Genomic DNA, 16,847 nt, shown 5'->3' on the forward strand with positions numbered 1-16,847 from the left:
CTATCTTGTGATATTTTGGTTGGCTTTATAAAAATATTTCCCTAATGTGGATTTTTTGGAATAAAGCTGCACAGTGTTTGAATATAGTCACTGGTCTACACTCTAGCTAAGCAATGTACAGCTATATGGTAGGCACACCTGCATTTGCTCAGTTTGGGGTGATGCATGAATTGTGTCTACCTAGAGAAAGCATATCTGGCCATAATGACACATGATACAGCATAATCCTAACCATGTCTACTCAGAAGTCAGTTCTGTTAAATCCATTGGGGCTTACTCCTAGTATATTATAAACTGTATAGATTTGATAGTATCTGTACCTTTCTCTCTCAGTACTTACTTACTTGGTTATTCCCGAATAATCGAGTTGTGCTATGGTGCTTGTAGAAATAGGTGTGTTTTATCCTTGAGTGACTTTTAATGTTCTTGGTGCCATCCTTTGCAGTTTCTCTGTGAGTGAAAAACCCCTAAACCCAAATCCTTGTAAATTAAACAGAGTAAAAGAGGGTATGAACACTTCTACTCTGTTGTGACAATGTGATAAGCAGGTGCTTGGGATTAATACTAGATTTGATTTGGGTTTTTTTGAGTTTTTACTCCAGATGTTACTGTGTGTTTAATTGGTTCTGGCTATTCCATTATTGGTATGTTGTATTTTTTATACAGTCAAACCTTGGTTCCCGAACAGCTTAGTTGCCGAACAAGTCGGCTCCTAAATGCCACAAACCCAGAAGTAAGTGTTCTGGTTTGCGAATGTTTTTTGGAAGCTGAATGTCCGAAGCGGCTTCCGCTTGAATGCAGGAAGCTCCTGCAGCCAATCGGAAGCTGCGCCAACAGTTTCAGGAGTAAAATGGACTCCCAGAACGAATTAAGTTTGAGAACCAAGATACCACTCTAATTTGTTACTGTGTGTGTGTGAGAGAGAGAGAGAGAGAGCGCGTGCGCGCGCGAATGAATGACAAATGAAAAGGGTTAAAGGACCCTCTGGAATACTGTGGGAGGTAGCATGGAGGAGGAATTGCAGGAGTAAGGGGTGCTAGGTGAAAATCACCACCCTTCCTCCAGTGAGAGCCTCTGCTTGAGACCCTTCCACCAATCAAAGGAGCTCTGATATTTGCAGGAAGGGTATATTGGGATCCAAATCACTGACTAGGCTCTCACTTTGACCAGTGACTGTGCTAAAAGCCTCAAAGATGACTTAAGGGTGGCTCATGCTCATGGTAGCTTTGTGTACCCAGGTTCAGCACATAATTAGGCTTTGGGAACTGTACTGTGAAATAGCAGTGTTTTTCTTCTGATCCACCTCCATGTTCTTTGCAATTAGCAGCTATGTTGGCTGCCAGCCACATAGAAATGTTGAGGTTGTGTGCAGATTTAATAAAATAGCATAGCTTGTTGTGGAATTTCAAGTTGCTTGTACACCTTTAATTGTAAGAGCAGAGCTATAGGATTTGGAGGCCCAGGTGATATTGCCTTCACACCTTAGAGGTAATTGGGAGGATCTACGGTAGATAAAGTGATTCGAGCTGTGAATTAGGTTGTGAATTCTGTATCCGAAGACTTGTTAGCTGATGGAAAAATGTATCACCACCAAAGTTTCAGTTCTTTTGGATAGGTATCTATTTGGGCTGGGAAGACTGGAGAGAGATAATCTGAACCTTTAGAACCACAAGCATTGTACCGCAGAAGTGGTTTAGTCATGCTGGCCACATAACCCAGAAAGCTGTCTGTGGACAAATGCTGGCTGCTTTGGCATGAAAGGGAGATGAGCGCCACAGCCCCATAGTCACCCTTGGCTGGGCTTAACCGTGTAGGGGTCCTTTACCTTTACCTTTTTAGCCCTGGAAAAAGAGCACATCTGAGGATTCAGTTAAATCAAATGATTACCTAAATAGAATTATTTTCAGGAGCCAAGAGCTCGTGTCTTTTTCTTTTTTTGTTACAAGACTACTGTGAACTCTATGCATTCTGCTCTGACTCAGCTGAAAGGCTACTGTATTGAACATTTATTTTTCTAGAAAAAGAGGTGCTGGAACTCACCATGAACACCTCCCTTGTTCTCTTATAATGACAATGGCACCCACCTGAGAGGTGTTGGAACTCAGTTCTGGTGAGTTCCTGCTGAAAACAGCTCTGGAAATGTCATAATACAGTAACATCAATCTAAGTCATTCTCACAATGCACACATTGAAATAAACAGGCTTGTTACTGCAATCCATTGATATCAGTGAGTATTACCTGGTTGGCTAGTACTTATAGTGTTTCAGGGTGTTTTTTCCATATATAGCATGTAAAATCTTGAGATGTATTTAGACTTGGACCTGTTCTGTTCTTACATATTTTATATGTAAATTGATTTAATGTTTTATTAGGAATTTTATTCTTAGCTGCTGATGCTTTTCCTGGGAATAAATTCAGTATATCAGGAATTATTATTTATTATGTTTCTGTCCCACTTTTCCTCCCAAAGCAGCCCATGGCGACAAACATCAAAATGTTAAAGCAATGCAATTTTAAATAAAAAATAACCATGTTAAAAATATTTTAATATAATCATTTAGAGCATCTAAAAACATTTAAATAATACTGTAATGGTAATGGTAAAGGTACCCCTGTCCGTCGTACAGGCCAGTCGTGTCCGACTCTGGGGTTGCGCGCCCATCTCGCTTAAGAGGCCGGAGGCCAGAGCTGTCCTGGGACACTTCCGGGTCACGTGGCCAGCGTGACGAAGCTGCTCTGGCGAGCCTGCACCAGTGCAGCACACGGAAACGCCGTTTACCTTCCCGCTATAAAGTGGTACCTATTTACTTGCACTTAAGGGTGCTTTCGAACTGCTAGGTGGCCAGGAGCTGGGACCGAACGACGGGAGCTCACCCCCGCCGCGGGGATTCGAACCGCTGACCATACGATCGGCAAGTCCTAGGCGCTGAGGTTTTACCCACAGCACCACCCGCGTCCCAAATAATACTGTACTTCACAGTTATTAATTTCAAGGTTACCATATCCAGTAACTTTCAGGCATCAAATGCTGAAGTAAACAGGATGTTTTTGAATAGTCAATAGTGAGGGATACAGCTTAGCAGGAAGGAGATTCCACACACAGAGAATCACCTCCAGGAAGGCCTTGTTGCAGGTCTGTGCCAACAAGGCAGCAACCAAAGGTGGCACCACTACCTATTAATGACTTAGAATGAAATTTCTGGTGTATGTGGTTTTGGAAATAAAAACAGGAAACAAAAATAGGTATATAAAAGATTATTACTTAACTTCACAAACAGTCTATCAAGGTGCATTTTTAACTGTGTTTCCCCACCCTTTTTTTTTTCAGGGAAATGAGGCAAGCTACCCACTGGAAATGTGCTCACATTGTAAGTTCAAACCTATGTTAACACTTTTTTTCTACTAAGCTATGATTTGAAGGCTCTATTTATTTCGTAATTGTGTGAAGTATGTCTTAGTGCAGTTTTTAGTTATTGCGTACTTATAATGTATGCTTCTTCGGTGAATGCTTGGGGTTGAATCCAACAAAGTTTGTGCACAAGCAGAATGGAATTCCACTTGCACAGTAAGACATCCTCACACTTCACAATCAATTTCAAAGGGTAGGGGATTGAACAGATCTTGGTGGTGTGGTGGGAGCGGGGCTGTGTGTGTGTGTGAGGGGAGAGGGAGATGAAATCCCATTGTGTAAGTGGAAGTACGCTTGCACAACATTGAATTGCACCCTTGCGTATTTATGGTAGAGTCTAAACCAGCAATTAAAAACCCATGCTAATGTGCAGAATGTGCATCTATTCCAGTACATCGTGTGTCATGCTAGCTGTTCAGCCTGAGACCTGTGAATGTATCTGCCCTCCACATAGAATCATCTTGCCAGACAGGGCTTCCACCTCACACGGAGACATGTCAGCTCATGCTGACACCGTGACACCGTATGTTTCAGCACACACACAACAGTGTTAGTAGGGCTGTTCATGCCCCCCCCCCCCATTTCAATATGGATTTGGTAATCTGGATTGGCCCTGGGGTGATCCTGACTTGATTCCAGAATTGAGATGGTGATCAGGAAAAACTAATATTTGCCAATCTAAACAAAAAAGAGACACAAGACAATAAACTAACCACCGCTAATAGAATGAGGGCCTGGTAATATAGGAAAGAATTACACGCACCAAGAGAACAGCTGTGCTTTCCAAAATAGGGCCAAAATTGGAGGAATGTGTGACACTGCCCTAAATAAGATAAGACAGACAAGAATTATTATTTTTAAAATAAGAGGATGGGACTGCTGGTTTTCTTCCATCCTTTCAAACATGGGTATAAGGCTGGAAAGGACTAGAGGAAACTCAGACAAGCTGAAATATTAACAAAACCACCAAACTAACTGATCACCAACTTTTTCAAACATTCTTATATTGTGTCTGTTCAGAATTCAGGAGACAGTGAATTTGGGCTTTCGAATAATACCTCCTTTTACTCTAGATCTCGGAGGCTACCGTTACCCCATGCACAGCACAAACTGGTTACACAGCCCCGGTTGATAAGCTAAGACACCCTTCTGGGTTTCTTGAATATGACATTGATTCCATGACATAAGAATGTAACTAAAGAACAGAACAGTTTTATTGGGTACCCTTTCAGTCTTTAGCCAGCAGGACCAGCTCCTCTGAGTTCTCTCCCACTTCCCAATTTATCAAAGATCCACTTTTAAATTGTAAACCTTTAAAAAAAGGTTACATCTTGCCTTTTGTCATTTATAATCACAAAGTTGCACTATCTAGGTTTCAAGCATCTGCACTGGTTTCTTGTAGTCTTCTGGCCTTGATTCAAGAAGTTCTACATACTGAGGGGGATCACTTTCTTTTCCTGTATCCTGACACAATCATTGAAATGGAGCAGTTTAGAAGTGAAATGGTGTTCAGGAATGCATCTTGCACAGGAATTCCTACAATATTCCTATAGGCATGGCTTATCTTCTTTTCACAAATGGTGGTCTGCATAAAATCAGTGAATTCATTATTATGATTTGATTTGAAACAAGAATTAATAAGTTGTATCTTCATCATAGTGGTTACTCCTGCACATGAATTTCATAAATTTTGAACAGCATAAATATACAAAGAGGTGGGCGGTTTCCAAGCTCCAAATTACACTTCAACTTTAGACACCTAAAGCTGGGTGTCTTCTGAAGGCAGTATGAGGTTGACTGCATTTGACAGCCCTTTTAATTATTTGCATGATACATTTCATCTTTTTAAAAATGTTATGTAACTCTTATGGGAAAATTCCAGAATAAAGTTCTGCTAGAATTCGTACTCTGACCACATTCAGACAGAGCAATCTTAACCCTTATCTAGGGAATGATTGGAACAGCTGAGCCACACCACCATCACATTCAAAATTCTGGGTAAAAAGGGGGGGATGTTTTGAGGAGTGGTGCCAAGGTGCAGCAGAGGGATCCAGATCAGACCCCTTTTGACGGTGAAGCATCTCCCCCATCATTAGTGAGCCTGGGCTTCATTTTACCCCTCAGAAACAAACACCAGAGGGTTAGAATTGCTCTCTCAAACTACCTTTTTCAATATGAGAATTCCTTGTTTTCTCACAGACACATTTGAATTCTGTTCAAAGGAGAAGTAAAACTGTAAATATAAAGCATTTTCTGCAGCCATCGTTGTTTATAAACTGATATATGGCAGGTTTGGGTTTGTCTCCCTGTTAGATGCATGGCAGGTAAAGCTAAACTGTTTTACTCTGCCTTTCATTGTGACTGCAACTTTTCAGGTGTTGATTTCTTGTAACAGTTGTAGTTTAAACAAACTTTTAAAAATCGATTGTGTTCCACCTTTTGATGGAAATTTTTTAGCCAGACTTAGAAGTTTTTCAGTACTCATGCAGAAATGAGGTCCTGGAATGAGACCATGCCCATCCCATTAATCAAGAAAACAGATTTGATTTTCTTCTCTCCTGCAGAAAAGACAGCTGTGGTGAATTCAGTTCAATGCGATCTAAGCTAGTATCTGAATAGCACCTTTTGTATTTCTACCTAATCACAAGGAATTGAAATTGATACAAGATTTAAATGATTGAATTTCTTTTTGAATGATTATTAGCTGACTCCTTTTTGAAGATCCTTGATGATGTTATATACGGTTTAACAGAGCGAGTCTATGATAAAGCAGGATGGATGTTTATATAGTTGAGCAGCCATGTGACTAGAATTAGCTAGTATTATCACTCCTGTGAACATTTGAGTCAGCATACAGTAGTTTATAGTGAGCTGTAAGGTTAAATGTGTCATGGCATGCCCTGTGAAAAAAGGTGAGCAATTTGAATTGGTAATGTTTAAAGCTAACCCTTTTGTATAGAAGTATGTAGAGTTACTATATACCTTTAAAGAAATACCACTGCATTACAGTAAGTCATTGCTTCATATAAAATACTACAGTGAACTGTTTCTAACAATATACTTTTTTCTCTTTCCTTCCACCCCAGTTGATGCAGATGAGATTAAACGATTGGGAAAGAGGTTTAAAAAGCTTGATTTAGATAATTCTGGTTCTCTGAGTGTGGAAGAGTTCATGTCTTTGCCTGAGTTACAACAGAATCCACTGGTACAACGAGTAATAGATATATTCGATACAGATGGGAATGGAGAGGTAGACTTCAAAGGTAAGAAGCCATTCTCTCCGGATATATTAAATTTAATATGTGAAAGCAGTGTGTTCACACTTGGACTCTAGTTAGAACATTCTGCTGAAACTTGGCTTTTTGGTTTTTTTCAGCTCAATCCTATACATGTCTGCTTTTTCAGTCCCATTTAGTTCAGTGAGACTTACTCTCAGGTAAATGTGTGTAGGATTGCAGGCATTGTTTGAATTAGTACATCCCATAGAATATGTGTGATAATTTGGTTCTTTGCTTGGGAAATGGTTCATGAAGTAAGGAGGTGGAAATGGAATAGTCACCATTTTGGGGTACTATTTTGTGAAATTTATGTTGCTGCTCAGTTGTTTGGTGAAGGACCTCTAATTTTCCAAGTGCATAGAAAGTTGTCTTTCCTATAGCATTATAGGGAACATACCAATTTAAATAATGGTATTATGTAAGATCATTTCCCTTAAGATCTAACTTGTGACTAAGGCTGCAGTTTTATAACATACTTATGAGTAGTCCCTTGAACCCAGAGGGGTTTGCTTCTGAGTAGGCATGCATACACTTGTGAATGCTGACAACTTATGTGAGGCTGTTAACTGCCAGAACATATTTAAAAACTTATTTTGGCTTCGCTTCCACTTACTTAGGCTTGTTTGAAGAAAGTCATAATCCAGCAAAAGTTCAGCAATTTTTTTCCTGTTTTAATGGGAGGTATTTTAAACATATTCTTGATTCTTCCATTAATTCAATATTACTTAAAGGAGCTTTACTTTGGCTTCATAGAGTCCTAATTTGGGGGATATATTACATGACAGAAACTCAGCTCACATATTTGGCTATAGTAATCTTCACTAGTTATTGCTTGTCACTACAGGGTTTGACACACAAAATTTAGAATGTGAACATTGAAGCTCTTATTTTAAATTCTAAAATTGGTCACTATCTGACCTTAACTAGGATGTGAATTTCAAAAACATAAATAGCTGCTCCACTGAAATACATTTTTTCTGCAAACAATGGCTGGATCTCGTGCAGGTATACAGATAGTGGCTTAGGTCTGTAAGTTGATAATATGCAATTCGTAATCTCATTGTAGTAATCATCATTTAATGCCCTTGTTTCCTTTGTCAAATCTTAACTCTAATTTTTCTGTTTGCAGCATAGGTCCTAAGGGGGCAGGGTCTAGGAATGAGCAGCTTTCCTTCATACTAGTACTGGCTCAAGTTATTACCCAGAGTACCTGGGTAATGTGGAAATCTGGGGCCTTAATAGGATTATCCTTTCACCCATATGCACATCTGAACAGTATTATTCATACATTCTCTCTCCCCACCCCCTAAACAAGGGAAGTGAAATAATAATAACCTGGAGTATATTTTATTTTAAGCATTTATATTCCACTTATTTGCACTACCAAGACACTTTGGCCTCCTGAGATAGGGTTGTATCTAATAGCACCTTCAAGCAATGAACTTGATCCTTCAGGAGGAATGCAACGCTATCCAGAACAGAGCACACAACCATTCCCAAATGAGACAAACAGTTTAAATAAAACTATGGAAGCAATACAAAGCAAGGAGTTCAGGAAGTTTTCTCCCTTCAGTTTTAAAGGGAAAGCATGCCAGGTACGGTAAACAGTAGCCTCACATTTGAAGATGGGTCTGTCTTTCCTAATACTCTACAACTAGATATTCCAGTGAGCACAACCCAGCTATACTGATTTGCTCTGCCTGAAGATATTCTTCTACCCAAGAAAGTATCAAAGTTGTTATGTTCTTATATTGCAGGACACTTACATTTGAATGTTTTAAGTCACCACCTACTTTTAATTCAGCCTTGACATAGTTTCAAGTTTTTGGATAAGGTTAGGATTTGCATTTAAAGTGTCATTTGTGTGCAGCTTTTTAATGAAAAGCCACAATATTACAAATTAGAAGGATGACTTTAGCACTTGAAAACTACATTATGTATGTTTAATAGTTAGAGGCCTGCTGCTCACATGCAGTTTTTCTACATATTTTTACTGAGTTTGACTGATGCCAAACTATAGTGACTATAAATATATGCTTGTCTGCCTCCCTTCTTAAAATGTAGAATATTTTTTACCTTGAAGGGAGTAGGTGGGGGACTTGGAAGTCATAGCATCTGAAACTTTGGTTGGTTTCATTCTTTATTGCCACCTCTTTTAGTTGTCATAATATCAAGCCTCTAACTGTGAGTTGGAAACTGTGGGTGCTTTTAGTTGGGGGCGTTATCTCAAAAACTTCTTATTCTTTTTGAGTGTACACTGGGCACACAATTATCCACACACTCTCATTCTTTCAGTCATGATGTTCCTTGCTTTTACACCACCTGCTGTCCATATGAGTGGGCAGAGCTTGATGAAACCATATGTAGACTGCTTTTCTGTCATTCCCCTGCCCTTTGCTAACTTTTTTTGTTCTGGTCATGCTCAGATATTTCTATCCCTGTGCACAGATACCTTAAAAAGAAACCCAAGAAGTACAAAAGAGCACAATTGTGAACATTATAAGCGTTAGCATGTTCCACAATGGGCAAAATGAAAGCAGGGGTGTGTGTGGAGGGGGGGTAATGATTTCCATTTGGTTTTTCTTCATATATTGATACTGAGGTCTTGTCCAAGACTATTAATTTACCTAACTAAGGCTTTTAGAGGGACATAGGTGGCGCTGTGGTCTAAACCATTGAGCCTTGGGCTTGCCGATCAAAAGGTTGGCGGTTCGAACCCCGTGATGGGGTGAGCTCCCGCTGCTCGGTCCCTGCTCCTGGTCACCTAGCAGTTTGAAAGCACACCAAAAAGTGTAAGCAGGTAAACAGCATTTCCATGCGCTGCTGTGGTGTCGGTGTTCCACTGCGCCAGAAGCGGCTTAGTCATGCTGGCCACATGACCCGGAAAAAACTGTCTGCGGTAAAGTGAGATGAACGCTGCAACCCCAGAGTCGTTCACGACTGGACTTAACTGTCAGGGGTCCCTTTACCCTTTACCTTTTTAAGGCTTTAAGAAGAGTGATTAAGAGGTCTTTCACAACACTCCACTATATTGTTTTGAAAACTAAAAATGAGATTAGTCTCTTAAAAGTAAATCCCCTACATGCTTTGTAGAGCTCATGAGAGAAAAGTTGCTCTGAAATTTGCCTTCTGCAGGTGGTAGTTGGTGGAAATAGTTAGGCGCATCAAAACAAAATAGCTAGGTTATGCTCACGTGAGGAGCAAACAGAAGTAAGGGTATGGTGATAAGGGACCACTGAGCAAAACATTACCAGCATTTGGTGAAATACGTCACCAGCCTGAAAGGAGCTATCACACTAGCAGTGACTGTGTATATATTCTCTGCAGAATAGATAAATGGAAATCAAACCAAGAAAAACTATGGACTGGCATTTTAAATTACTTTGTGTGGACACTGCAAAAAGTCTATGGTAGCATCAATTCCACCTGGAATCACTCTACATATCTTAAATGAAAGCTGAGATTTTTATGAGTATTGTGAAGCCCATAGAACTCTGTAGCACACAAAAACATTGACCAACCTAGGCAGGCCACATTCAGGATTGACTTTGAGAGAATGCTAGACATGCATTACTGAAGTCCACAGGGGGGAGTTGTATGTTATGTAATATGTAAAATATTTTATAAATGTTCTTCTTGCCTTTATTCTGTAGAATTTATAGAAGGAGTCTCTCAGTTCAGTGTCAAAGGTGACAAGGAACAGAAGTTGAGGTGTAAGTATCAGATATTTCCTTAGCTGGCAAATAAAGTTTGCAATTGAGCAGTTGGGGAGGGGGTGGATAAGAAAATCATTATTGAGATGTCTGTTCTGTAATAAAACAGTAAGTACTTTGAAATAACTTGAATATCAATTGAAAATCCTTAATTATGTGGAGAATGACACAGGCTTTATGTTAGGAGTTGGTTTTTTTGTAATTGAAAGTACCTTAGTGGGTGTTTTAGATCTGTAGGTGCATCACTAAAGCTTTTCTGGCCCTGTTTGTTTTTTACATAATGAAATACTGTGCCTGCAAATATTGTGTCATTTGCCAATAATAAAGCATAGAATGATTTCTTCACCCCGCAACCACCCATATAGATATACACCCCACTAGAGAATTCAGACTTAAAGCTGTCCTAGCAGATAAGGCTTTATCATTTTCTCCTTCCCTCTGAAAAGCTGCTTCATAGGGTTGGGGAACCCTCTGGAACAGTGTGGGAGGTGGTATTAGAAAGCACGTTAAAGTGCAAGTAGATAAATAGGTACCACTCCGGCGGGAAGGTAAATGGCGTTTTCGTGCGCTGCTCTGGTTTGCCAGAAGCGGCTTAGTCATGCTGGCCACATGACCCGGAAGCTGTACGCCGGCTCCCTCGGCCGGTAAAGCGAGATGAGCGCTACAACCCCAGAGTCGTCCATGACTGGACTTAACAGTCAGAGGTACCTTTACCTTTAAACAGGTAAAAATTGTTTTCCCAGACCCTGCCTGGGAGCAGACGGGGCACTCTAGATCAGGGGTCAGCAAACTTTTTCAGCAGGGGGCCGGTCCACTGTCCCTCAGACCTTGTGGGGGGGGGGCGGACTATATTTTGAAGAGAAAAAAAATGAATTCCTATGCCCCACAAGTAACCCAGAGATGCATTTTAAATAAAAGGACACATTCTACTCCTGTAAAAACATCCTGATTCCCAGACCACTTGTGGGCCGGATTTAGAAGGTGATTGGGCCGGATCCGGCCCCTGGGCCTTAGGTTACCTACCCATTGTCTAGATCCATCTCAACATGTTTAGTTAGAACTAAGACCCACTAATATAAGTGAAACATATTTCCACCTAATTGGGTTTAGGGTTTCAACCAATGTAACCAACTCGGAAAGGGAGTATGCCAATCACTTTGTAGCCAGACAGTTACGGTGACATTGAAGGCAAATTATACCAGTGTTTAGGATTGAAATGGCACAGCTGATCTAATAGAAGCTATTTTTTCATATATCTGTGATACCCGATATTGCTGTAAAAAGAGAAGATGTCTAGATGAAGTGTGTAACACTGATCTGCAGTAAAATGTTCCTGTCAAGTCTCTTCTTCACTCTTCCAAAGAAAATATAAAATTTAAAATATAAATTTTAAAAAATACCTGAAAGAAAGTTGATCTTCTGTCTTTGGAACTTCACTAAGTGGTGAAAGTAAGAGCCTTGGCTTCAATTAGGAAACTGAGTGAATGGAATAAATAAATGCTATAAATAAATACTCACTGACTTAGCTGCTAAGATAAAGAATGATTTAGGAACATTCAACTGCTCAGAAGTTATTAAACAATCAGAATAAGTCTGTTGTGTTAATAGAAAACAGTGCAGAAAAGGAGAAAGGGTATCACCAGCATGTGAGAGAAAGAAAACATTGAATGGGCCACAGAAGTCATATTTGCTACTGAGCTTTTCTTATCTTGCAGTTGCTTTCCGTATCTATGACATGGACAAAGATGGCTATATCTCCAACGGGGAGCTCTTCCAGGTTCTGAAGATGATGGTTGGGAACAATCTCAAAGATACCCAGTTGCAGCAAATTGTAGACAAAACCATAATAAATGCAGATAAAGATGGTGATGGAAGAATATCCTTTGAGGAATTCTGTGCTGTAAGTTCATTTTTAGTAAAATATGTTTATATATGCATTTTTCATTTTCAACTTTGCCCTTGTAGATGATGTCGTTATTTCCTAGAAAATAACCCATTTAACTTATTCCATTGTTTTCTTCGACATTCGTCTTCAATTCTTTCCAGGATAACGTATTAATTTTGCTTTAAACCCTTCCCATTTTAAGTCTCCTTATTGACTCAGCTGTCCTCTGGCAGTTCTTTTCATTCACATCATATGGGCATTCTGGAGACTTGACATAATTATTCTCCTGCTACTAATTTGATTGCTTCAGTTATCATAGATTAAAGCTGCCCCACCTTCAAATGTTTTAGGTCTTCAGATGTGAGAAAAATTAGGTTGCCTACAAGAATCTGTTGCAAAACTAAGTTGTAATTTCATTCTGTGCTAATTATACCCACTTGGCAATTCAGGGGTGGGCAGGCCACTTTGACTGCCCACCTGTCAATTGCCCGATGTCATTATGACACGAGGTGAGCAATTTTTCCTCTGCTGCGTGCAAATCATACTACAAAAGGAAATCCAAGCCAATCGTTGCTTGAAGTTGCTGCTCAACAGCTTGATAGGCTGTGACTCCAAGCCAGTTGCCTGTACCATGTTCCCATGGAGAACTCAGTTGTACAGCCTGTCCAGTGGCCTTGAAGTCTCAACCTGTCAGCAGATAGGCAGTGGCTTTAAAGCCCACTGGAGTTCCTCTTGCCCCACTATGCACAGTCCGCTGCCTGTGGGGGAACTCTGTAGCCTAGCTGTCCCCAGGCTTTCTCTCACGGCCGATCAGCAAGCCTCCATTGTCAATGCGCAACTGAGAACACACTTTTAAGGCTCCCAGTTCTACACTGGCAACAATATCTCTACCTCCCCCACACTTGATTCTGTGCTAATTATACCCACTTGGATTAATATGTTGGCAGGTGGTCATTTTTTTTAAATTGGTATCGTTGGCCAAATTGGCACCCATATAGGGCCCAGTTAGGCCCACGAGCCAGACCTTTAATGCCATAACTGTCTTGCATACTGTTTTTGACTCATTACTTAGGGTTTTAGCCAAGGAAGCCATTGCTTCGATGGAAAGATTTCTGCTCATGCACAGAACTTTGCCTCCCTTTCCTTCTGCCCACACAAGCCCTGAAGGGTTGGGGGGAAACCCCAGAGCAGATTTGGGGTGTGCGCACTGGAGGCATGTGGGAGGAGAGGGAGGTATCTTTGCGTGAACAGAAGTTGTTCCACAACTACAACCCTGAATTTATGGAAACGGACCTTTCTTGAGGTGAGAGCCTCTTTCTGTGAAGATCAGATCAGTTGATTTAAATTACCAGCCGATACTCTACTCTCTTGCGAATTCTCATATAATATTCTTGTATCAACATTTCAGGTTGTAGGAGGCCTAGATATCCACAAAAAGATGGTGGTAGATGTGTGACTCTTTAGGACACCACCCAACACTTTTGCTTTCTTCTCCATCTCTGAAGATCTGCTCAAGACGTCCAGCAACGCTCTCTGTGTATTTAAATGGAAGTATTTTTCTCTGTGAAGCCACATTTTCCAACATGAGCCTCATGAAGCCAACTAAGTGTTATTGAACTTTTATTCTCTCAATAACTCAAGTGTAGCACTTTAAAGTCTGAAGGACAGCAAGATGGAAAGAGCATATCAGTGTGGTGGAGAAAGGGAAGGGGGTTGGCTTTTTAATTTATTTTTCTCATCTTTTATAACAAGAAAATATCTATCTATATATATGTGTGTATTTATATATAGATATATATGTAGCTTTCTATATGTAGTAGTTAAGTGGGCTTTAATTTAATATACTTGATTCAGAAACAAAAATAGAGTACAAAGTGCCAAGCAGAACATTAACAGTTCGATATATGGATATACATCTTTACTTTTATGTCACACAGTTTTATATATATATAGTAGAAGAATGTAAAGTTTTAAATGGTTGTTAGGTCAACTCTTTCCTTTTTCCTGTGACTATTTCAAATATTTATATATTGACTGGCAGAGAAAGCATTGTTTCCTGTTAATTTCCCTAATTACATTTTTGTAAGACAGGAAACTGAAGTTTGTTTATATACCTGTTGATATATTACCAGGGACTGCATCTTTGCTCGATAGCTCTCAGTACAATTCTACTTATTAGGATGAGAAAATGTAATTTAATGTTAATGCCAAGAACTAGTCCTTGTGTGCAAATAGGATTTAAAAGTTGCTTATGGCCATTTCATCCCTTCACTTACTAAATGGATGCAGTTGCACATAATATACCCTTAGTAAGCATCAGCTGTGATCCATGAAGTCTAGATAGAACAGTTGAAAGTATTTGCATTTGTTTCTCAGCACTTAGCTTAATTAAGAATTTAGAATTGAGACTATAAAACCTTTCTTGCCATTAAGTTATGTCCCAACCATATAGATTCTTTTATGCATTTAATGTAGTAGTTCCAAGTTGCATAAATAAACTGGTAATATTTTATATATGTGTATATAGGATTATTACGGATATTACGGGGGAAACATTAACCAATGCCATAGGGAAGGAGGAAAGCTTCACTTTATCTAAATTTATACCTCTTGTTCTTCTCCAGCATTTGGAGAGGGGTCTCTTTTTTTTCTAGATTTGTCCATATCATGACTTGTAATGGATAGTAACTTTATATGTGTGATATAAAAGTAGCGAGCCATGTTCTACAACTTGATATCATCCCTTTCCTTTTCTGCAATGGTACTATTGGCTAGAAGAAAAACATTCATTCGACTTTTAGGATAGCGCACCCTTTCCCGTGTAGCAGTTTTTCCTCTTTAAAAGGTTTTATAATTGGCAATGGAAAGGGCAGGTTGTATGGACTTAAATCAGCTGCCTGCCTGCCTGCCTGCCATAGCTGTTCCTTCAACTGAGTGCTGCACATCATGGGCTCTGTCTGTGAGAGAGAAATCCAGGTGCTTGGTGTCGTTGCATGACATGAAGTTTTGCATGTAGATCGATTTGAAAACGTTCCTCTTGTTTACATGATTTGCATAATTTAAAACGATAATGTTGCCAAACTTTGGTAAATGTTAAAAACAGAGAATCTCCACTACATGTAACTTTCTTCCTCTGGATCAGTCCGTGGCTTAGAATCCCAGCCAGTGGTGGTATCTGTTCCAGTGTCAACTGCCATGTGCTCTGCTTCAAGGGGGAACTAGTCTTTTGTGAATTTTTTTGTACATAAGTATTTGTTACAAACATTTTAGCAAATGCTTTCTATTTCTTAATTGCTTGTGCATATCCTGGCTGGCGTTATAGAAAAATAGTGCTAACATTACTTTCTTATTGGGGGATGAGCCTTTTTTTTTTTTTTTTTAGTTTGTGTGTGGAAAATGCGTTATGTTGAATGTTTAGATTTTCCTCTGCATGCTACACCATACACTGTTGGAACTATAGGAACCTTCATACTGTATGAATAAAAAATAAAATATTTGAACTTTACCATAGAATTGTTGAAGCTTCTATAGAACAGGCAAGTAAACGCAAAACTAAAACATTTCCCCTGATTTCAAGTTTAAAATGCCAGTTTGTGTGTTTATGCATAAATCCCAAGCAGTATTTGACCACATAATCAGTGACAGATATTCAGCTGCCTCTGACTTAGCTTCTTGGGATACTACTGTGTTAGTCAAAACTTCCTGAACAAAACTAACTTGTAGCAAGCTGGTGGAGAGATATAAATAGCCTTACTAATAAGACAGGGGGATGTAAAACCTTAATCATAGCTTCAGGTGTAATTTGGACTACAATTTAATGCGCAGACACACCGGCCATCAATACTGGCTTGGATGCAATGGCATTCATGCATGAGTAGAAAGCACTTCCTAAATGCAGAATAGGACACATTGCTCCTGAGCCACATTACCGAATTTTTTTGCTTTATAAGACGCACTTTTCCCCTCCTAAAAAATAAGGGGAAATGTGTATGGCGAATGCAGGCGGGAGGCTGTCAGCGCTCCCTTTAAAGAGCCGCGTGGAGCGTGTGTGCGGCTCTTGGGGGCTTTTCCCGAGGAGGGAGAAGGGCTGCCCTTCTCCCTCCTCGGGAAAAGCCCCCAAGAGCCGCACACACACTCCACGCGCTCTTTAGAGGGAGGGTGGCTCTTGGGGCAGCCTTAGCCGCGCGCAGCCTCTCCTGGGCAGGGGATGGAGGCTCCCCTTGCCCGGGAGAGGCTGCGCGCGGCTAAAGAAGCAGCCACAACAGCAAGCGGGATCCCGCTGGCTGTTCTAGCTTAGCCACTGGTTGAAGTCTCCACAGGGGAGCGGGGAGCCTTCATCCCGCTCCCCTGCGAAGGCTTCGTGCGGCTATCCCTGGCTTTTGCACACTCTGTCCCTTCCCCCACCTCCCAGAAAAGCCCCCAAGAGCTGCGCTCCCTTTAAAAGAGTGTGCGGCTCTTGCAGGAGGAAAGCCAGTAGGGTTGCTTTCGCTGAAGCCAGGAGGGCAAGAGGGATCGGTGTGCACCGATCCTGCTTGCTCTCCTGGCTTTAGTGGTAGCTTCG

General features: G+C 40.4%; 1 protein-coding gene and 1 long non-coding RNA gene across 4 annotated transcripts in view; one reads left to right on the forward strand and one right to left on the reverse strand.

Moving 5' to 3' along the window:
• The window catches only part of PPP3R1 (protein phosphatase 3 regulatory subunit B, alpha), a 39,444-nt gene extending 23,653 nt beyond the window's left edge, over nucleotides 1-15,791 (forward strand). For all 3 annotated transcript variants that reach the window (XM_079970165.1, XM_079970166.1, XM_079970167.1), the window contains 5 exons: nucleotides 3,330-3,369; nucleotides 6,497-6,673; nucleotides 10,342-10,401; nucleotides 12,117-12,301; nucleotides 13,695-15,791. In XM_079970165.1, the coding sequence (XP_079826291.1) occupies nucleotides 3,330-3,369; nucleotides 6,497-6,673; nucleotides 10,342-10,401; nucleotides 12,117-12,301; nucleotides 13,695-13,742 (510 nt within the window). In that variant the 3' untranslated portion in view covers nucleotides 13,743-15,791. The remainder of the gene's footprint in view (nucleotides 1-3,329; nucleotides 3,370-6,496; nucleotides 6,674-10,341; nucleotides 10,402-12,116; nucleotides 12,302-13,694) is intronic.
• The window catches only part of LOC307212780, a 362,404-nt gene continuing 361,074 nt past the window's right edge, over nucleotides 15,518-16,847 (reverse strand). Inside the window, exon 2 of the long non-coding RNA XR_013837208.1 lies at nucleotides 15,518-15,954. This is a non-coding gene — a long non-coding RNA (uncharacterized lncRNA). The remainder of the gene's footprint in view (nucleotides 15,955-16,847) is intronic.

Source organism: Podarcis cretensis (assembly GCF_951804945.1).
Source record: "Podarcis cretensis genome assembly, chromosome: 3".
NCBI classification, from domain to species: domain Eukaryota; kingdom Metazoa; phylum Chordata; class Lepidosauria; order Squamata; family Lacertidae; genus Podarcis; species Podarcis cretensis.